We start from the raw sequence: 22,798 nt of genomic DNA on the forward strand, positions 1-22,798 counted from the left end.
GTGGTACTTAAGATCTGTTTTGATACATATATGTTGCTGCAGCAGTTTCATAAAAATCCATTTTTGTGTGTGTGACTATCTTGCATATAGATTTGGATTTAGGAGTAGATTTTTCCCAGAAAATGGTGGTGATAGAATCAAACTTTCCTTGGTGTTAAGAAGAGACTGTGCTGCTGTGTGTGGGTGTATGGCTATATGCAGAGAGCTGCTCAAAGCTCATTTTTCTCCATGGGGATAACTGGCTGCATACCAAACTGTGGCCAGGAGAATCAGAAAGCAATGTGTGGGCAGACTGCATGATCTTTTATTAGCACCTTCATTGTACTTATGCATTTTCAACTATCAGTTAACACTGGTTCCATCATTTAGTGCTCAGATATCTAGTTTGAATCATTTTATGCGAGAGAGAATGTGATTTTTAAAATTATATTTTGATGCATTCACTTAATTTTTTTTGATTGAAAATTACATATTTAAGACTGCAAAACACTAAAAATATGCTCCAAAACATTGAGTGGCTTCTTATCCTTTTCTAGAATGAATTTTCACTAATAGAAATGGTGACCTTTTTGTATGTAGAGGCTCAATTAGACAGAAAGCTTAAGAAAATGTAAATATTTTCCTCAGTTTTCTGGAATCCAACTGCATTGAATAGTGCAGTTAAGTAATTTTTTTCATGAGACAACTTGAAAATGCAACTCTGAAGTTCTGCAACGTGACTAATCATATTGATGTTGATGGAGGTTGTGGGATCATCTGAGTTGGGTTGCGAAAGTTTCAGTTGAGTTTTGAATCACAGACGGTAACTAAAGAAATGACATTCTTTTTCCTTCAGTGTGATTGTTACATGTTGGAATTTTTGGTGCTTTTGTACTTTGTTTGATTATAGGTTTAAAATATTTAACAATAAGGCACAGTAAATAAGCAAGTCTCTGAAAACTTGTTATCTTCCAAATGGTTAAAATGACTTTATGCTTTATTTTTGTTACACATATAAACCTGTACAAGAGTTATACAAAAATATTGCTATGGTTTATTGTTTTATGCTCTGATATAAAAATCATTGCTGGAAAGTATTAATTTTGTAGCTAGAAGAAGTGTTTATGTGTTATCTAATAATGGCATAGTGTCATCAGGTCTTACAGCATGTTTGGTCTGCCATGATACCTGTTAGACTGTGGTTGCTGCACCTTTCTTTTATCCTAGTATCTTTTTTATCCTAGTGCCCATGACTTTACCAAGGCTGCATAAGCTCTGATTTCTTACCTTTTACTTATACTTACGTGCTGTTTGGCTTTACTTTTTTAGATCTGTTTTTTCAAGTTTGGACTCTCCAGCCAAGGTCAGCTCCATGGAAAAGAAACTTCTTCTCAAGAGCAAAGAACTCCAAGACGCTCAGGACAAGTGTCACAAGGTATTTATTTGTGCGATTGGCCATCTCCATTGCACCAGGAATCTACAACCACTGTATGTCAAGGAATCTGTCAGATGCTGCTGATCATCCAGATTCGTGGCGGGCAAAGTGCTTTTTCTTCACTGAGGTGGCTTCCTGTCCAGTACAAAGGGAGATGAATTTAGGCCATGCTGTTGCTCTAGATACTTCTACCTTAACAAGAAGTAGCTCTGGATTTTAAATAGTGCTTTTCTCAGCATGACACAGACGACCGCTTCTTCCTGCGGGCCGTGCCTCTTCTTCGTCAGTTGCACAATTACAGCAATTCTGTTCTGAGATTCTCTTCTTAATTCATCAGCTTCTACTTATGTAACTGTTGTCACATCACTGGTTATGCTGAACATCTTATAGCAGTTGCTGTGCTCAACCCAGTGGAATCTTTTAAAACTTACTGCTTGTTTAAGACTTTTATGAGAGTTCAATTACTTTTCTCCCTTCTCTGTTCTGGATTTGACCATTTGCTCCTGACAAGGAGATGGGGGGGAACCATCTTCTGGTGCAACATGGATTTGGGATAAGGTTAAAGTGATCCATCTCTGCAAATCAGGTGAAAAAATGATTGTGGCTTCTTTGCTAACTGGGGTTCGAAGAATGACTGAATATGAACAAGCAGCTTGAATGAATGGGGTGACTTAGACTTACTACTTGTCCTTGAGAAGAACTGTGCATTCCTGGAGCAGAGACAATGGTATCGGAATTTAAACACCATTTGGAAAAATATAGCTAAGAGTCTCCTGGAGACAAATTCCTCACAGAGGTCTGAAAGTAGCAGTTAACAAGGCTTTTTGAAGCCCCCTTTATAACCTCTTGGTATTTATTGCAGATGGAGCAGGAAATGACGCGGTTGCACCGGAGAGTGTCAGAGGTGGAGGCTGTACTTAGCCAAAAGGAGGTGGAACTGAAAGCCTCTGAGACCCAGCGATCCCTCCTGGAGCAGGACCTGGCCACCTATATCACAGAATGCAGTGTGAGCCTTTACACTAGTCCCTTTCCCTCAAGACCTGAAGTCTGGTGGTCTTTGGCTTTCTTTTCCATCGTGGTTTCAGTGGGGTGCTTGATAGAATATATGAGAGGACATCTATTGAAAATGGGGCACTAAATTGTTTGCAGAGTGCTGTAAAGGCTTGTTTGATAGTTTTACTTAAATTTTGTTTTAATGCTAGGTGCTTAGAACATCATATAGGAATAACTACTGTTCTGGTCTTGCTGAAGTTATCTGCAGTTCTTGTCTACCAACTGTGCTAGAAACATGCTTGGGTTTGACTTCCAAGTTTCTTAGCCAGAGGAGGATGGAGCCTAACCAGTAGCTAGAGTCAAGTAAGCTTCAAGTCAAGTAAGATGAAACAATGCTTTTGCCTCAGTCTGTGGTATTCTGAGTTCAGCTTGATCCATTTTCCCAGCATAATGGCAGGGATGATGCGAGGCACGCTGCTGTTTTTCAGATAGAATACAAAAATGTGACCCTAAAGCCATATCTTTAGAGGTCGTTTACCATTTTTCAGGGAGCAGAGATGTTTGGCCTGTTGTCTTGGTAAGATTCTGGTGAGGATATTTTCATTCTAGCTAATAATCTCTGTATTTGCAGTTGAGTATATTGCTCTGTTTCCCATCTCCTACCAAGAATAAAAGTCCAGACACTACTCTGTTTCAGAGAATTGAAAAGCATTCCCAATGGATATGTGTGTTGGGAAATATATCTTGAAACTGGGCTGAGTGATTTTCCCATACCAGAATCTACCAGGTAAATAGGTAAACTAACTTTATACCTTTCTGGGGAAGAATGATATGCAATTGTACATTGAGAGAAGGACTACTGACCTGTCTTGAAATGTGCAGGTAAGGTATGTGGTGAGATCTTGAAGCAGTTCTTCTGCCCTTTTTAAAAGTTTTAACAATTATTAACGGATTTAATTCACTTGAACAGCAACAAGAAAAATGAACAGGATTGTTAGTTACATGAAATTGAAGGATTGTGTCTAGATTGGGAATTAACTGTATAAGATAGATAAATGTTGTCAATAATGGATGTCTTTTGTGATCTGTGTTTGATTATAGTCTCCAAACTTGATGTGAGGAATTAGAGATTTGAGCTAAGATCTCAATGTAGTAGGTGATAGTTTGTAAAAGGGACTGCTTCTATCCAGATGGAAGAAGCACTCACCAAGAATTTTTCAGGGTTTAACCACTGGTGTGTCAATTTATGATGCCTTACAATGTTCAAAGTGGGGTTTCCATAGCTAAAGATCTTTATTATGCAGTCATCTGCAAAGCTAAAGACTCTGTATATTGAACACTTTGCTCTCTGCAGAGCTTAAAGCGAAGCCTGGAGCAGGCACGGATGGAGGTGTCTCAGGAAGATGATAAGGCACTACAGCTACTTCACGATATCAGAGAGCAGAGCCGAAAACTGCAAGAGATCAAAGAACAGGTATACCTGCTTCTTTGGGGAGCAGGGTAGCTCTGTTGCTAGGATTGCATTTTATGTTGGTGGGCTATGATGACTCTCAATCTGTATTTTCATGTGGTTTCTTAAGCAAAATGAGAACAAACAAAATTATGCTTTTGTGATTACTTGCAGTATACGCAGACTTCAAACTTAAAGTTTTTCTTTACCTGGTCATGAAGGTACTTTGTCTATAAAGCCAACTTAGGAGAAAGCTGCAATATTTTGCATTAGAAAAACTATCCATTGTAAATAGTCACACCAAACAAATTTAACTACCGTTAACTTTTGCTGCAAGTTCATGAACGTTACCTGCAAGAGAACTGAGCTAGCCTTGATTTTGTTTTTTTCTTACCTGACCATTTAAAGTGTTCAGTAGTCTTTCAAAATAGAATCTGTGGTGCCTAACTGTTCTTTCTCTGAGTTAATATCCTTGTGAAGTAGATGTTCATAATTTTTTCTCACTAAAACAGTGTTGAGAATTCATTAATCCATAGAGTTCATAAAGAAAAAAATGTCAAAATTAAATGAAAATATGACGACAAATGTGGGCACTTCTAGGATTAAAAATAGTCTGCAAGACAGAATCCGTTCGGTTTTGTGGATTAATAGCAACACATTATATTGAGAAAAAGAAATTGAAATTTGCTATGGAGTTTAAACAATTCTTTGCAATTATCTGCTGTTTTTCATCTTCAAAGCGCTTTACAAACATTGACTGACTAATCTCATAGTAATTGAGACAAGGAAGCCCAGAAATCTTGGTAATAATTCTCATGACATGAGCAGCTCTTATGTAAAAAGTAATGTAATGCAAAAACAACACTCTGCAGGTAGCAGGCCTCCAAAGATATCTACAGCATTCTTTTGGATGGCTGTTCTATGTAATGCAAGGGATCTAAAGCTCATTATGCCAGAGCAAATTTGCTTTAAATAGTGAAGAGTGGAACATTTTGGTGACGATAAATATGAACAGATTCCTAAAATATTCACTCATTCAACAGAAGAAAAGTAGTGCAAGTAATTTTCAATCAAAGTGCACTAGGGTGAATATTCTGCACTGGAATCTTTTAACTCTGCTTAAGATTTATGCTATTAAAGTGCTGCTTAGGTCAGCAAATGGGTCTGGAATATGCTGCAGATTTTCATATCTGGGGGTCTTCTGGTGCATCTGAAATCCATGTGCTAGAATGCTGCATAAAACATGCCAGGATAGTTGTGCTGATTCATAGCAGCAGGTGGATCTTAGCCAGAAACGACTTGGATCATTATTTTTTATGGCAGAGGGCATGGGGAGGTGAGGTGGAAGTGTCCCTTAGAGTTTTGCTGTTGAATAGCCAAAGCTTGAGAGAGAACCAGTTATCTTAACTGCAAAACGGAGTTCCAAAACAGTATTTAAGCGTTTGATATTTTCAGGGTAGGACTGCAGATTCAAGTTGTGCTAGGATACTTGAGTAATTCTTTGATCAAGTGTTTACTGATAAAAGAGTTAAGTGTTGTGGAAGAGTCTTCACAAATGATGATTTCTGAGCAGAACATGTATTCCTTCAAACTGTTCTGTCTTTTTCTTCACAGATGTGATTGTATGAAAATATTATTTGAATTAATGTGTGCTGACTTAATATAAAAGGCTCTAGTTCCTTCCAGCATGAAAATAAACTCACCTGTAGAGAGACTGGTTGGAAAGAGTGAGGTTCTCAGTTTGACTTATGAACTAGTGTATCATTGGGGATTATGAACCAAAGAGTCACTCTGCCTTTGCTTCGGTGATGGATAGGAAAGCAGTCTGTTAAAGGTCCATCATCTTCAAAAAGCAACATCAGCTTTTCATGTTGCTAGAGTATCATTGGATGACCTTAGGTTCAGTATTCATGGGATCACTTGTCAAAGGGCAGCTGACTGGCTGTCAGGAGTGATTACAAGCTTGAGTTTGTCATGAGACAGAAAAGTTGCAGTTTTAAATGTGTGGGGGTAGTCAGGAGTATCATAAGATACTAAAATTGTGAGAAAGGTAGACCTGCTACCACTCTCCATCCTAGCCTTTGATGTGCGTATTTTCTGCTTGTTCTTTGCTTCATAAAAAATAATTCTGTTTAAAATAATTTTATGAAAAGAAAATATACTTACAGGGCTTATTAAATGCTAAATAATCATAATTTAATTCTGTCCTTCTAATGAAGATAAGAGAAGCAATCTCATGAGTCAGTTTGAATAACCAATCTCATTGATATCTTCAGTACAATCATGCTTTTTAGACAGTTCTTCTAGGTTAATATTTGATATTATGTGGTCTCCCCTACAGAGTACTATGTTCTTCTTTAATACTGTCAAGAGAAAATAACCGATGGCTAAAAGCCACAGTATGCTCTCCTCTGCTTCTCCTTCTTTCCTTTTACCCTAACTGTGCGGATCTGTGGTAATCTTCATATTATCAGCCTGAGAATATATATATTGAGAAAGCATCTGGAAATTTAGTAGAGGTATCAACTCAAAAGCATATTTGTATTTTTAGAAATAAGAATATGTAAGTAAATTTTATAATTTGTATCTAGACAAATGTGTGTGTTTCTGCAGTGAAGCCATTCTCCAGAAATCAATGCTTTGACTATATTGTATTGGCTTGAAAATGGCAAAGATAAAACCAGAATACTGTAGATATGTTGGTTTTTTTAGCTGTCATCATTTTATTTTGTACTTTACTGTTCTTCTACATGTTCTCACTTTGTGCCTCTTGCCTGCAATCAATATTCTTGGATCTGCTGCTCCATGTGTTTTCCCTGTGGCCTCTAAAATGTAATATCCTTCCCTTCCACCACCACCACAGGAGTATCAAGCTCAAGTAGAAGAAATGAGGCTGATGATGAATCAATTAGAAGAGGACCTTATTTCGGCTCGCAGGCGTAGTGATCTTTATGAATCGGAGTTGAGAGAGTCCCGACTGGCAGCTGAAGAGTTCAAACGTAAAGCTACTGAAAGTCACAACAAACTGCAAAAGGTAGTTTAGGCTTCATGGGAAAGGGAGTTTATATTTGAATTTCTAGTGCTGTTTTACACACGTGTGAGTTGTGTGTGAGTCCTCTGAAGATGGGTATGGCTTGTACAACTAATGCAAAATGGCTCTAAATTGTACACTGCAAACGACTTAGTTCATACGTTGTGAAACTCCTTGTGTTACGATTGCATGGGGTGATGACTGAATAGAAGTGCAGCATCCTAGAACTTTTCCTGAGAGTTATGTATTTTATATTTAAGTTACAGGCTAAAGATCAAGGAAAAACTGAAGCAGGAGAGTTGTATTCCAAGTTGGAGAAGGTATGCTACCTCGAGCTTGCTTCCTGAGTCTTTCGTATTATGGGCAGAAACCAAGAGTGACTTTGGCTAGTCAGTGGCATGCATACTCTGACATCCTTTTTGTCTGTGCGTGTTTTTCTCTGTGGGATTCACTGTTCTTTCTGAGTTGATTTAAAGCTCTGTCTGACCATCCTGTTCACGATGATTGTGTTCAGAAGCTGGACGCAGGCTGAGCCATTATGTGTAATTTGTTTTTGGAGTTAGATTAGTAATACATAACGTTTTTTTTTTATGAATAAAGAGTAACAAATGAAAAACAGAAGGAATTCTGAATATTGCTCTGTCACACTGGGAAGTCTGTTTGGTGATCAAAGCATGAAAAGTTAGTAAAATGGGAGCAGATTTGCACAGGATCATTTTTGTGGGTTGGACTTTATAGGGAGAAACAAAGGTAATGAAAAGTGAATTAAAATACAGTATCTTAAGTACAGAGGACTTTTTTCTCCTTTTGTGTTTTATCACTATTTTGCCCCCCCCGTCTTTCTATTTAACTGCAGATCAATACAGAGCAGCAGGCCAAAATCCAGGAGCTGCAGGAGAAGCTGACAAAGGTAATGTCTGAGAAGTGAAAATGAATTTTCCACAGCATTTTCCAGTGAAACCTTAATGCAGGGGAGGGATGCACTTTGTTTCATACTCAAAAATAGAATTAGTCATAGCATGGGGGATGATAGGGAAAAGGGGGTGGGAGCTGGTATCTGAAATCACTGGTGTTCTCAGTATGTTTTTCTGCTCTTGAGACATGTCAACAATGTTTATTTTTACAAATGAAACTGAGTCAGAACTGGAGTAGAGTAAAGAAATTCTAATTTGAAAGGCCAATTTAGGTATGCTGTGTGCAATGCATTGGTCTCTTAATTTTGAAGACCAGGGCTCAGATCTTTTCATCTCCCTATTAAAATATATGTTGGGCTCAGTTTAGTCTTTCAGAATACTGTTTTAATTGCAAAATCACTTTCTAATCCACACGAAATAAGTTGAACAGTAAGGGTTCACAGCAGAAATAAAAATCCTTGGCAATGTAAGCTGAAGGAAGTACATAATATCTAATGTTTGTAGTTGTGATCAGTCTGTCACTTAAGAAGGCACTGTAAGAACAGTATGGAAAATCCTTTGTTCTAGATGATACACTTCTCTTTAAGATTTTTTTTAGCAGAAAAGAGAGGACTTGCCATAGTAATGAAAAATTGAGAAAGCTTTTTCAAACTTGGCTACCTACTAAAGAGGACTTTTTTAAGGATTAGTGATCTGGAGTAGGTATAGGGAGGCCTAACTATATAGAAGTGATATTTCTAATATTCCAAAAAGTCATGTTTTATTTTTTCTTTTGTCTTTTCATTAATTCTAAGAAATTATTTGTTGGTAAATCCAGTGTTTTAGCAACATTATTTTGTGAGCCCTTTTCAGGCACTTGAGCTGAATTTGGGGCTAGAGTTTACCTCGAGTACATAAAGACAACTAGAAACTTCTCACAGAGAAGATCAACATGTAATTCTACTGGATTTCCAAGTATTTGTCAAACAGGAATGAATCACCTAATAGAAGTTAGAATTTGGGTTCCCATGGTAGTTGTAGGTTATCTTAATTTTAGACTGTTAGACCAAAGTTCTATAGCAATTTTATTCAGGATGTTGAACATCTTGAGATTATGATCTTTTCATGCTGCAAATCTTTGTGTGTGTTTTTCTTATAATACTTTTTTTTTCCTTTGGACTTAGGCTGTGAAAGCTAGCTCTGAAGCAACTGAACTTCTTCAGAATATCCGTCAGGCAAAGGAAAGAGCTGAGAAAGAGTTGGAGAAACTGCAGAATCGGGAAGATTCTAATGAAAGCATGAAGAAGAAATTGCTTGAAGCAGAGGTGAGTGGAGAATGTCTATCTAGAGTACATTAGATAAGGGGATGTGTTTGGTTTTAGGAACCATCAGCTAGATGACAGTGAATTGTATTCCTATAGTAACACTTTGTAGGAAAGTGATGTTAGACATTAATCCATTTTTAATTGAAAAATATATCTCTCTGAAGAAAACTCACTGAGAGGCTAATTTTATTTTCATAAAGTGGTTCATGTGGTTAGGAAAAGGGATTTGATGCATGAGGAGGATTTCAGATTTAAAAGATGACCTCAGACTGATTGCTTCAGCTGACTTTTTCCAGAGACTACTTACTGCTTTGTGATAATACAAAGTTGGTTAGCCTAAATGACAATTAATTCCTGCTTTGCAGGAACGGCGCCATTCTCTGGAGAACCAAGTGAAGAGGTTAGAGACTGTGGAACGAAGAGAAAACCGTCTTAAGGAAGATATTCAGACTAAATCTCAACAGATTCAACAGATGGCAGAAAAAATTCTGGTGAGCAGAGGTGAAAATGAAAGATAAAGGGTAAGAGTTTGTAAGAAAGGGGTAGGAAAGGAACAGAAGACTTAGAATTGCATAGAATAAGGTGGAAATTGTTGAATAAAGGGATTGATTTCATGTAACACTCATACTGGAAATAGCTTGAGTGCTCTAGGTACAGTGCTCCTGTACCTGTAATCTTAAGTCTACTTTAAAATTCTAGTTGCCTAGTGGGAGTGCTTTTAAGTCAACTTAATAATACTTAAATTAATTACCTAGTGTTTGTTTAAGACATTCGCAGTACAAAGTTCTGCAACAATGAAAGCATCGATATCTAGCTTTTAAACTACATTACAAAGGAATTTAGAGGTCAGATCTACTTGAAATGCTTACATTTTGTAGCAGAGTGAAATTAGTCATCTAAACTGTTCTTCTCCAAAGATAATATTTGTCAGAGATCCATTTTCACCCACATACCATCTCTGTTGGCAATTTCTTGTTTCTCTCCTTGTTAAATCCATTAAGTCTTTATAGTTAGTTGGTACTTTAGTCTGTAGTGAAATAAGCAGAGGGTGCTTCTAACACTTTTACTTCTCTGGGACAGGAAGTATAATCTTACGGTAGAGTAATTAAATCGTGTTTCTCATGAATTCTCTGTGTTCCTAACGCCCTTTCAGTAATGGACTTTTCTTCATTACAACTGCAAAGATGTCAGTTCACAGGGGAAAGTGATCTTTTTAATTTTATTACATTGCCAGTCTCCAAACCTAGGTCATGAGAACCAGTATGTTTGTCTTCTGGGGAGTACACCTCTAAAGAGGCTGCTCAAGAAGATGAATTACAGATTTGAATGATGTTGTTCCATTACATCAGCAATGTTTTGTTAGAATACTTCTGACAGTTTCTTAAAGTGGACACACAAAAAAGTATAGAAGGAAAAAAGTGTTCACTGTAGTTGTGAAGATATGGCAAACCTGATGATTACATAATGTGCAAACTTAATTTTCATAGCCAAAGTGAAGGAAGATCAGTTAATGTTTAACAGAAGAAGCATTATGCGTTTTATCTACTTTGTTGGGTTTTGGATGTAAAGTTCAATAAAGTAAGATAAAACTGTAATCCTAAAAAGGATTTTTCTCTTTGCCTTGTTTCTTTAATGGCTGCTACCAGGACAGCTTATGTTTTGAACATGTTGGGATATATGATGAAGTCAAAAAGATAGTTCTTTTTATCCTGAATTTAGACAAACCCAAGGAAGGCGTAATGGGAATGTGTAAATAATTGTATCTGGAGTGCGTATTTGTTCTGAGTAATGGCTGCATATGTAGACTTTAGGATCAGAACATTGAAGCACTCTCTGAGAAAAGGTAGAATTAGTCTTTCATAATGTTCCCTCCTTCAGATTGTTTTGATAACAGGAATGCATGGTAAGTGGAAGATTTTGGCTTTGCTGGGTGCAGAGCCAACTTTGTATATAGAAATAGTGTAAAACTTTGAATCATTTCATAAGTCTCTTGTGTGTACTTGGGCATTGTAGCTTAGTTTTGATAACATTCTTGGTGAAGGAAAAACTGGAAGGGACTGCAGAAATATCTACTAATTAATTGTTTTACTTCATGGGACACGTTTCACAGTTTGTATAGGTAATTTCCAGAGAGTTCTAGCAGAATTTTGGGGAAACACAAAGGTATTTTATAGAAAAGGACAAACAGGAATTGAAGAAATAATCCTACAGGATCTTTCCAAGTCCCCTGCAGCTCTGATTTGGAGACCATGGAGTAATGGTTTACATCTTTAATTTTTTTTCTCCACTTCTCCTCCTCTTTCCCTCATACTGATCTCTTTAAACACTTGACTTTTCCTGGTATAAAAAGGACAGCAAATAAAATGAATGAAAATAGGCTAGCTGAGAGCTTTTTGTGTTAACATCTCTCAGGAATAGCAATACCATTCTTCTAGGAGGGGTTTTTATAGGTGATAGTACATAAGATTGTGATGTATGATGCCTGAATTGCTTTTGAGAGATCACTTAATTCTGAAGCATGATGCTGCTTGGATTTGATCTTTGTTATTTCCATAAGAAGTCTCATAAGGCCTTGGAGGAGGTGGGGAAGAAGCAATGAAAGCATAGTAGTGAGAATATCCTGTTTTTTTATGTTTTTGCTGAAAAAGCTGAAAGCAGACAGATACAGGACTTGTAAGAGAAGAAACATTTGAGAGAGAGAGCAGTGTATTAGAAGACCTGCTGATCTGCCTGTAGAAAACTGAATAAAACTAAGAAAGAAGTTAGAGAAGTTACTTCTTACTGCTTGAAAGTGGAGATCATTACTATGACGGTAATAATGACTGAAAGTTAGAGCTACATAGAGAACAGTAAGCGAGAGCTGGAATGGTAAAAGACTACCTTTTTAAGCCCACATGGGCTGTAAAATGCCACTTCAGACACTGGTAAAGCTTCTACTGCAAAATGAGCAGTCTAGTGCTGGTAACTTTGAAGCTGCTGTGCTGATCTGGTTGTCTGATTCATTGCCAGGACCTAAAATGTGTGGGCTTCCGGAGGAGGTAAATTGTCCCTCTCGTTGCTGGGAGACATATTTGAATTGCTGCAAAAAGCAGCAGTTCCATGCAGAAGTGTTGGGTAATAGGCATTGTGGCTGACCTACTTCTGGTGAACTTCCTGTTTGATTTTTACCTCTGGAAAAAGAGATTTATAGCAATTACTGGAGCAAAGTCTTTGTATGTTTTCAAGATGAGGATGGTCAGAAAAGAGAGTAGGAAGTGTGCTGAAGCAGAAATACCAGGAAATTTTCCTGCACTGTACAATTACAAAGGCAGGCAAGAAACCTGGAGGTATCTCCAAATTTGAATTTGTGTATGCAGAAGTCAGACTGCTGGTAGGGAACTATAGATCTGGACCTGCCTGTTGTTCTAAAGAAATTGTTGGAATGGCAAATATGGCAATGGATGAGCATAAAGTTCTAAATGCAATTCTTGAGAGGTGATCTCTTGAAAGGTGCCTAGGGATATATATAGGGATATATATAATATATTCAGACAACAGAACATTCCTCTTATCAAAACAGCTAGCTTCTGAATGCAGAATTATTTAAGTCCTTACTTTGCTAAGCTCAAACTATTCATATGAGATAAAGTGGATAAAAATATTCTGGTACCCTCTACCACATATTTTGCATCCTGCACTTTTCACTTTCAAAGCAATTCATTAATGGTTATCCTGAGCACATTCATCTGAAGAACACAGCAAAGTAAATACCATTCCCATTCTATGAATGTAGAACAAAATGCATAGGTAGCAAAAGCCCCTTTATTGAGACCTCTGAGAGAGCTTGTTAAAAATAGATCTGAACTTCCTGTGGTGCCACTGCAGCCATGAAGTGTCTATAACTGCTTGTTGTCACAAAACATCCTTGGCCCGTTTTTGGGAATACTTTATTGGAAAACAGATGTTCTTACTGTGGAGGTGTATATTGCCAAACCCAAAAATTTCTGTCCCCGCAGCTGTAGAGTAGGTGGGTCAGCAGCAATATGCAAAGCTTAAAACTGATAATGTGCAGCTTTCATAATACTTTTTCATAGTGGCAGCCGTGGCCTAGAGATTTTATAGTATGAAGTTCTAAAATATGAGAATGAATGAATATTTGATACATGTGCAATACACATATAAAGAACTGCCTATTTCCTTCTATGTCTGAATATGAATCCCTGGTGTTTTAGGAACTGGAAGAAAAGCATCGTGAGGCTCAGATTGCAGCACAACACCTGGAGTTGCAGCTGAAACAGAAGGAGCAATTCTATGAGGAAAAACTCAAAGTAAAAATATCTTTTTATCATTTACATACAATTTTTTGTAGGTAAAATGGATCCAGGGAAGAACAGTTGCCTTTAGGCTCTGTTTGCTTTGTCTTGCGAGTTGCCTTCTTGCTTTGCCACTGTTGAAGTGTTATTCAGAGAGCTTAGCGAAGTCTGAATAAGTTTTCTTTCTACGTGTGCCATTGTATCTTACCTGTTGTTTCACACTGTATTAAAGCATGTGGCATTGGAAGTCAGAACGAAAAGAACGCAGCTGTTAATTGTAACTTGACCACTACTAACTAAATAATTTCTACTTAATGCTGTTGGATTTCACATCTTGAAAAGGCTTTCAGTTCCTACCTTTGATTTGCTAATTTGTTTAAGAGAATTCACACAGCCTACCTGGAAGTTTTAAATTCAGCAAATACTACAGATTTTCTGAAATTTCATCTTCTTGGAACTGTAACATCTGCCAAGAAGCCACATAAAACACCCACTCTGTTTTTGTCTTTTCCAGGATAGCATAAGACTTAACAAATAGTTAGAAGTAGAACTATAGATAAGATCTAAAATTTGAAAAAGCAAATTGGGAAATGGGAGTATGTGCTCTACTCAGGGATTTTTCTAAAGAATCTACCATAGCTAGTCAGTGCATTTTGTAAGGATCTTTGTTTCTAGTAAACATGATCTGTTTCCTGCTCTTTTTCTCTCTTTGGACTATACCTCTACATTTCACCTTAAATTTAAGAGGATGTAATATTTAAAAAAAGAAAAGGAATTTTATGAGAGAAACATGAAGGAAAAAGGGTTTCCTGGCAGATTTTAGCATATAGTATTCAAGAATGAGAGGAGAATGACAGAAAACAGGAAGATCAGAGTTAGATGTTGGGAAAGAAGAAGTGGTGACATAAAAACTGGAAAAGAGGATAAGAACTGGGAAAGGAATTAGAAGAAAAACGGAAACCATGTGTAGTGGGGACATATATAATGAAGGTTTAGGAGGGGAAATCAGGAAGCCGGATGAAAGGGATTCAGGATACAAGATAGATGTTACTGGAATAGTAGAAGATATCCTATGGTGTCCAGATATTTCTGTTGCATTAGTCTGAGATGTTTCTCAAACACAAATTATAGGACTACTTTTTTCTTTTTTTTAAAAAAAAAAAAGAAAAGCACTGCTGTCTTCATAAAATTCCATCATTAAATTCAGTCTTCATTCTTTTTTGAGTTTGACATTCCAGGGATTTCATGCCATTGCGTGTTGGCTCTACTTTTGCTTGCAATACAATCAATTGCTTAATACACTGTTATTTTTCTTGATGATTCTGTTTTTGTTTTCCCTTTGCCCAGTGAAACAAAAATAAATTAAACAAAAGAAATGTCTTTATTTAGGTGCTGGAAAATCAGATGAAGAAAGATCTTGCTGATAAAGAAGCACTTGAGAATATGCTGAGAAGACATGAAGAAGAAGCACGTGAAAAATGTAAAGTCCTGGCTGAACAGAAGGCGGTATGTGTAGCTCAACTGGAAATCAAGGCATTTTAAGAGTTACTTTTGAGTCTCTGATTTTGAGCAAGATAGTTGTCTTTGAGGTTTTGCATTGCTGCTGAGTTGTGTTGAAGGAAATCTACTGATTAATAATAATTTTAAAGGGCGTATTTTAATTTAAGATACCTTCATGAACATTTCCTTAAAAGCAGCCAGATGGCTTGCTGTGTATAGGTCATGTAGTGCACAGGTAATATAATAGCTGCTTGCCCTCAATATGAAAGCAGTAGAAGAGCTATTGTAAATGGTTCTGATTTTTGCATCTGTGGTGCTCCTTTGTTTCACAATTTGATCTTTATTCTTTTATTTGTTTTATTTTATTTTTACTCTGCATAAGGTTTTGGAGACTTTTTTTTAAACATTGCTTTTAAAATCACGTTGGTTATGTGATCTCAAAAGCACACACTCTTATTTCAGATGATCAATGCCATGGATTCGAAGATTAGATCACTGGAGCAGAGAATAGTGGAACTGTCTGAGGCCAATAAGCTGGCAGCAAATAGCAGCCTTTTTACCCAGAGGAACATGTAAGTACAGCAACTGCTAACCAATTGGTCACTACTGAACAGCTTTCAGTAAAATTTGTTCTCTAAACCTAAAAGTAGGTTTCCACAGGCCTGCTGTTCTTCTCACTTATTTTTATCTGTGATGGAAGAATGTGCTCATTCTCCAGATAGTTATAATTCAATGCTTATTTTGTGTTTTCTCAAACATGGCTAGTAAAATTTGTTTGTATTGCTATGTTTACTTCAGAGCCTCTCCTGAGGCTGGTTCTGTGTGCAACTTTACCAAATGTGTTAAATGAATATTAATAATTTTAAAGTGTAAAATACCTCTGGAGGAACATATATTCCTTTTCTGAACATATGTATTGCTAATAGATTTGTATTTCCCTTGATTCCTGTGACAGCTACTTGATATTGAAATTGAGAAGTTTAAACATCTTTCCTTCACAAACTTTCCTTCCTGAGCCAATGAATGACAAGTGAGAAAATGAGACTTTAAGCCAAGAGTTTTCCTACAAGTTTTTGAGATGCTCATCACAAGTGTGAGACGGTTTCTTACTGAAATGGGCATAAGCAAAACGAAGTAGAAGATAGCTCAGCTTCATCTTTGGAATTCTGCTTCAATTTTTTTTTTATTTCTTGTCCAGCTAGCACTTGCATATATTTCTATTGGCTTCTCAGTTTCAGCCTGTCTAGTTCTCCTTACCAGTGACGAGAGTAAGATAAACAGTTCAGTGTTTTGGGGATCATACTGGACAATATCTAACACCACCCTGAATCACTGTGCAATCAGAAACTATTTTGCTGGTGAATTATTTTTGTTTATTAAACACAGAGCAAACCTTGGACCTTTTGGTCTTCTTTATCAGATCTTTCTGACTGCCTGAACTTTATTTTGCTGTGTATTTTAGCTAAGATTCCTTATCCTTATGGATATGGTTTTCCTTCCTAAATGACTTAAAGGCATCCTATTTCAAGTAGAGGAAAAAGCACAGATTGTTTGATGTGCAAGAAAGGGCTAGTGTAGCATATGCTATTACTAAGTTAAAAGATTCATTGAGTTCAGCTGTTTGCAGAAATGTTTTCAATGTCTGTCAGCTGCAGGGTGCAACGTTAGATAGTGTCTCTCTGGGCAGTGCTTGGACAGATCCACCTGTAATATTGAATGGAGTCAAGCAAGTAAGAATTTTGACAGAGTTGCTTTGTTTTAGTTTGTTTTCCTTTTCAGTGGTGATTTTGCCTCAAGCTATGTGCAAGCTATGGCACCAATTTCTGTTATATTTCAAATATCTTTTTTTTTTTTTTTTTAACCTGAGCAGCTAAAAATACTTACAAAAGTAGCTGAGAAAGCAATTACTGAGTTGCTTTATACTCTGGTTGTGTATAATCCAGATGACCTCCAGTTAATTACCCAGGAAATTTGTTGAGGAAGCAAAAGCCATTACTGAAGAAAACAGTAGTAGTGCGCAGCTTGTTCCTGGGAAGCATCTGTAAGCTTTAGTGTCACAGTATTGGTGCTGAACTGAATGTACAACCTCACGAATTTTGTCAAATGTTGCTTGCTGAAGAAGTAAACACAAGAACTAGAAATGAACACTCTCCAGATAGCTGTGTTAAACTTCAGTACAGCTTTTTCATGACATGAAATTCCATATTTTTTGTACTGTTTCTTTTATTTCTTGGACTGTGAATAAAATGACATTTGCCAGTGTGAGAGAACTGGAAAAAATGTAGTAAAGGCACTGATAAACTCTGATGGATGGTAAATACTGAAATACAGTGCTACCCATTAATACCTAAGGAAACTAATGATTAGCAGGTTCCTGAGCAGATAGCCCAATAAACTGTAGGAAGAGAAATAACACCATTTGGCAGTTCTGGCTGCCAATAATCTTTTGAGGTAAATTTAAAGAAGGAGAAAGACTATTTGTGTGTGTGATGCACAGAAACATGAGTCAGAAGAATTAGGTTCTATTCTAGTTTTGTTAAGTCTTCCTATTTGTTAAGTCTTCCTATCTTGGGCAACCCACATAATTTTTCTGGGATAGGATTAATAACAGCTTATCTCACAGTGAGCTTCTTAAAATATTAGTTCATTAATATATGTAGAGCTTTGTGAGGTTCCTAAGTGGAAGGCACTATATGAAGCAGAATTTTCAAATGAATGATAAAATGATTCTAGAAATTGTAAATAATGTAGAAAGAGGGTTTTTTAATGTGTTATTTTAAAAGAAGTATAATTTTCAAATTCTTATGGTAATAACTAATTCTTGTCTTTAGCAGATGTTACCAGCTCTCGAAATTCTTATGAGCACAAGTAAATTTCTTCACTTTATTAATGAAGATCTTGATCAGAGCTACCAAGACAAAACTTTGCCTTGGTATAGACAGACTTTAAATTTTTTCTAGATCTGTTACAACATACTAAAAAAAAAAAAATCTCTAAACCTCATCTCATGGAAATACATTGTGTGAAAGCAACTATTTTTAGCATTTTTTTTTCTATATGGAAAAATAGATAACAAGGCATTGGTAAAATGAACAGAATGAACTGTTGTAGATTACCATGTACAGAATTCATTTTTCTGTGCAACTTGCAAATGTATGAAATTTCAGTGCTCTGGGCATGTATATTGATGAACCCACTAGTATATGAATCTTTTGAGGACAGCAATAATGAGCTGCTTTTTTGCTTTTTTGTTTCTTTGTTTTTAGTGTTTACTGGCGAGTAGAATTTGGGCTACGAAGAGCTAACTCGGGTACAACTGTTTTGCTTAACAGGAAACATTTAGTATATTATTTCCTACTTAACTCCAGTGAAAGGGCATACTCTAAGGACATTTGGGGTTTGTGTCTTATGTTTTTCTTCTATAAGGAAAGCCCAAGAGGAAATGATTTCAGAGCTCAGGCAACAGAAGTTCTATTTGGAAACACAAGCTGGGAAATTAGAGGCCCAGAATCGAAAATTAGAAGAACAATTGGAAAAGATGAGTCACCAAGACCACACTGACAAGAACCGCCTGTTGGAGTTGGAGACTAGGCTGCGAGAGGTGAAAATTTGGGTTTAATCCCTCCAGACAAACTTACTTGAATGTACCACATTTTGAGTATTATAATGAGAACTAGAATTAAGTTGTCCTAGTTCTATGTGCTATAAATAATGGTATTTTAAAGTGTATTACTTTATTTTGGCCTAGTGATGCTTTATTTTTCCCAGGAATTAAAAACTGATTGCTCATTGGAAGGAACTAAGAGTAAGTATTCAGGATTTGTCTTTCTTAGACCTAACAAAACCTGAACTTTCAGATTATCTAGCTTTCTTAGAATTGCATTTACATTTTTTTGTACAATATAATGTTGTCCAGCTAGAATGGTTATGGATTAGAAAAAAGCTTAGTTAGGTACAGGGACCAGCTTGACTGCAGACTTAAAGATTCCATTGATACTTTATTGTAGAGCAGAAACCAAAAGAGACAACAAAAATGCTATATGAAAATAGGAAACATGCTGCTTTATGTAAAATTTTCAGAAGTTTTCTGGAAACCTAACAGCAATAGAAAATATGCATATTGAAAGATTTATGAGCTGTGGTTCATTCTTTGTTTTTAGTTTTGTATCAACTAGTTTGGATCAACTTCAAATCTTTTTTTACCTTCTCTAGTCTCACTCTACTGGTTTTGAGCTAAGACTGAAATCTTATCTTTAGCTAAGGGGGTTGGATGACCAACATACGTCCGTATTTGACCAGAAGTTGTTTGGGACCAGTATAAGGTTTCTGGCAGACTTGTCCCACATCTGCAACACAACAGACAGATTCACATGCAATAGCAGACAACTCGAGGAAAGTGCTAAGGTTTGCAATTGATTTTGAGCACTGAGATCTGTTCTGCTGCTTTGTTCAGTTCTTACCCGTTTCTGGAAGTGAAATGTTTATCCCTGAACATGGTGATACTTGCCTCAAAAAAAATCTTCAAAAGAAGCCGTTCAAGTAAACCTAGAGCCAGAAGATCTGGTTGGTTTATTTTAAAAAAGGGAAAATGAAAGTAAATTGCAAAATTCATACAATGTTTACATAGATATAAAGATTGGTATTGATGTTTATTCATAAAGTTCTCAGATATAGTGATTTAAATTTTAGTTAGGGAAGATCACCATAAACTATTTCAACTTGCATTCTTTTTGTATTAATATTTGATATGTGATATTTGTGTCACACCTGGAACTTGCCTTGTACCCTTCTTTTTATTTCAAAAAGCCATATTTCTTTTGGCCTTTTCCAAAGCAAATCAGTAGTTTTTAGGCAGTAGACAAAGCTGCATCCTTGACTTCTTGATGCCTTAAGCAATCTGTCAAGATGTGATTTTGGGGTAGACATTGCCATGTTATCCTAAAATAAGGTTTGAAATGAGATTGCATTTCCTGTAATTTCTCAGTTTCTCTATTAGTAACTCATATATGGATGCTCCTTTTTCCTTATTCAGGTTAGTCTAGAGCATGAGGAACAAAAGTTGGAACTGAAAAGGCAGTTGACAGAATTGCAGCTGACACTCCAGGAGCGTGAATCTCAAATTACTGGGTTGCAGGCTGCACGGACAGCCCTGGAGAATCAGCTCCGTGAAGCCAAAACTGAACTCGAGGAGACTACAGCTGAAGCAGAGGAAGAGATTCAAGCTCTCACGGTGAGCTCTAAAATTGGTACTACGAGCCAAATCTACAGACTGGAATTATGTAGGTGCATGTATCCTGATAAGGTTAATATTGATTTATACTACTTAATTTTTAATTTTCAAAGCAGGACATGTATTGTGCCTTGTTCATCTTATTACCTTTAACCATATGACTGCTCCCTAGTGGGGATTCATTTGGGCCAAAATTGATCGGTTCTTTTCAAGAACATTATTATTTTGTGATAGATTGGAAGTTGCATCTTTAGTTGTTATTGTTAAGAATTTTACTCTCTGATTTGCTTATTTAAGTAATCTCTCGTTAGTTTGAAAGTACTTGGTGATCATAAATGTTTTGATGATTACTTTCTGCTAATTTTCCTGCTTTATACTTATTTGAAAGAAACAAAATTCCTGGGAAAATAGTTTTGTTAACATCTGAATTTTATCATGGTGCTTATTTTGTTAAAAATTGTCACATGTGTATCTTGCAGTCTCTTGTTAGCTGTATGAATGATAGAAAAGGAAAAATGTCAATTAAAACTCCGCCTTGTTTTTCCTCTCAGTAAATGGAATGCTAAATTATATGCTGCTGGTTGCTATCTCTTGAGTACAAAAAGATGCTTTCAAATTGCTTGATTCTAAGTAGTATTTTCTTCATGACGAATCCCCAGGGCTGTGGGGGAAGGGAGTAGAGATGTATATGACCTGCTACTTTGGCTGCCTGCTAACCCTCACTGAAGCAGCCATCTCCAGCGACCTTCCAATCCTGTCACGTCGAAGTATTGAAAATAAGCATTCTGTAGCTCCAGTGGCGTTTGACAGAAAACTGTTATTCTGAATATTTCTGCCAGTGCATCCCTTTTCAGAAGGGGTGATGGACTTGCCTGAAACAGGTGCTTGTATTGTATTGCTGCTTTGGACAGATGGAAGGGAGAAATGTTCGCTCAGAGCTGTTCTAAAGCAGGTACCTGCTGGGAAAGCACAGCAGCAACATCAGTGCTTTAGAATAACTGAAAAATACATGACATTAGATTCTTTTTTGCTCAAAACTGAGGTGGTCCCCTCTCAGCTGAGAGCTTTGCATAACAACCAGTATTACTGCTGATGGGATGGTGGTGGGCTTGCTATCTTTACCTACACCACCAGTGAAATAGATGAGTGTATATGACCTGCATTCACTCAGTTATTACTTCAGTTATTCTGGCAAAATGGTAGTGCTTTTGGACCAGCGCTTGCAGGAATAAGATACAGCATCTCCAGATCATTTTAGTCTGGTTCAGTGGACTCAGGGTATTTCTGTTTTGGAAGTTTTTTAATATACTTTTTTATTTTTCATGTTGCCTGTTGTGATAAGATAACTTTTCAGCTCTCACATTTGACGTCTGCTAAACAGTTTTTCCTGTTTAGTCTCTTGGCTGTAAGGAAAATGTTCTCAATAAAGAAAAGTGGCTGGATGTGCTAGTGCACAGTGCCTTTCATTTGTTAAGGGCTGAGATAGCATATGACATTAGACACTTGTTAAATCAGTTTGACTGTCTAAATGAATTTTGAGAGAGGCCATGAGGCTGAAACAAGAACTTTTGCTTTGTCATGCTTTGCTTGTAAATTAGGAAGTAAAAATGGTGCATGCAATATTGCATTCTTTAAAATAAGTGTTTGCACTTTTCAACTCTGGATGCTGTCTTCCAAAGAATTGATTATTCTGTTTTATTATTGATTCTTGGAGAAGTTCAGGATTAAATGGTACTTTACGGTAGAAATCAGGTAGATTGGCAGAGCTATTTGGGGTAGCTTGCATAATATTTCATTGTAGTTTTTCTTTGCAAGCGTTAAATTGTATGCAGTATTTATTTTACGTGAAATACAAATCTGGATATAGAAGTGAAAAGAACTCAAAGAACTCAAATAAAGAAAAGAACTCAAATAAACTTAAAAGTGAAGAATGTACAAACTTAACATTGAATTGATGTGTCTTTTGGTGACCATTTAAGATGGAATCTTCTACATAATTCAGTTTCTGAGTTTGTACATTGGTCTAAAGTAGTTCAGAACTGGGGGCATGAGTATATTTTGATTAAGTAGGATGTGACTTTTGCTAATCAGTTCTTTGCCACTACAGAGTGCTTTCATAGCCTGCAGCATCTGCCTTCCAAACTTTGCTTGCTGGTAGATTGTTCTGCAGTTTGTTTAGCAACAGCTGTTGGATTCTAATTCTAATGTATGAAAAATTGATGATTAACTTCTTACCTCCTTTAGGCACATAGAGATGAAATCCAGCGTAAATTTGAAGCCCTTCGTAATAGCTGCACAGTGAGTATCAAATGCAGATCATTGAATTATTTTGAAATTAAGGATAAGAAAGCAAACAATTTATTCATTTACTCCTTGATGACACTAGATCCTAATGTAGACTTCTGGCTTCAAGGAGTTAGCAGGAGTTAGACTGATTGGATTTGATTCCTTCTAGGCCTCAGGTAACCTCAATTTAGAGGTTTTATTCTGATTATGAAATTGACACTATTCTTCCTTTTGGAGAAGAAAGTAAATTGAAATATCTCATTGCAGTGCAGCTAGTAAGAATGGTGTAGCAGCTGCAAAAAATGGTTGTGGGTAAAGATTTTTTCTGCTCACAAGGAGAAGAAAAGATCTACCTGTCCGAATCCTAAGCTGCATTGTAGATCT

The 22,798-nt window shown here is 36.6% G+C and overlaps 1 protein-coding gene across 2 annotated transcripts in view; it reads left to right on the top strand.

Annotated features, from left to right (window-relative positions):
- CIT (citron rho-interacting serine/threonine kinase) overlaps positions 1-22,798 on the top strand; it is a 70,626-nt gene that overhangs the window by 21,552 nt on the left and 26,276 nt on the right. Inside the window, exons 10-23 of one of the 2 annotated variants that reach the window (XM_062589989.1) lie at positions 1,309-1,414; positions 2,277-2,420; positions 3,762-3,881; positions 6,721-6,891; positions 7,155-7,208; positions 7,745-7,798; positions 8,966-9,106; positions 9,472-9,597; positions 13,318-13,413; positions 14,788-14,904; positions 15,361-15,470; positions 18,325-18,499; positions 19,931-20,128; positions 22,373-22,426. In XM_062589989.1, the coding sequence (XP_062445973.1) occupies positions 1,309-1,414; positions 2,277-2,420; positions 3,762-3,881; positions 6,721-6,891; positions 7,155-7,208; positions 7,745-7,798; positions 8,966-9,106; positions 9,472-9,597; positions 13,318-13,413; positions 14,788-14,904; positions 15,361-15,470; positions 18,325-18,499; positions 19,931-20,128; positions 22,373-22,426 (1,666 nt within the window). The remainder of the gene's footprint in view (positions 1-1,308; positions 1,415-2,276; positions 2,421-3,761; positions 3,882-6,720; positions 6,892-7,154; positions 7,209-7,744; positions 7,799-8,965; positions 9,107-9,471; positions 9,598-13,317; positions 13,414-14,787; positions 14,905-15,360; positions 15,471-18,324; positions 18,500-19,930; positions 20,129-22,372; positions 22,427-22,798) is intronic. The other variant, XM_062589990.1, reaches the window with a different exon arrangement.

Source organism: Rhea pennata, chromosome 17 (assembly GCF_028389875.1).
Source record: "Rhea pennata isolate bPtePen1 chromosome 17, bPtePen1.pri, whole genome shotgun sequence".
NCBI lineage: Eukaryota > Metazoa > Chordata > Aves > Rheiformes > Rheidae > Rhea > Rhea pennata.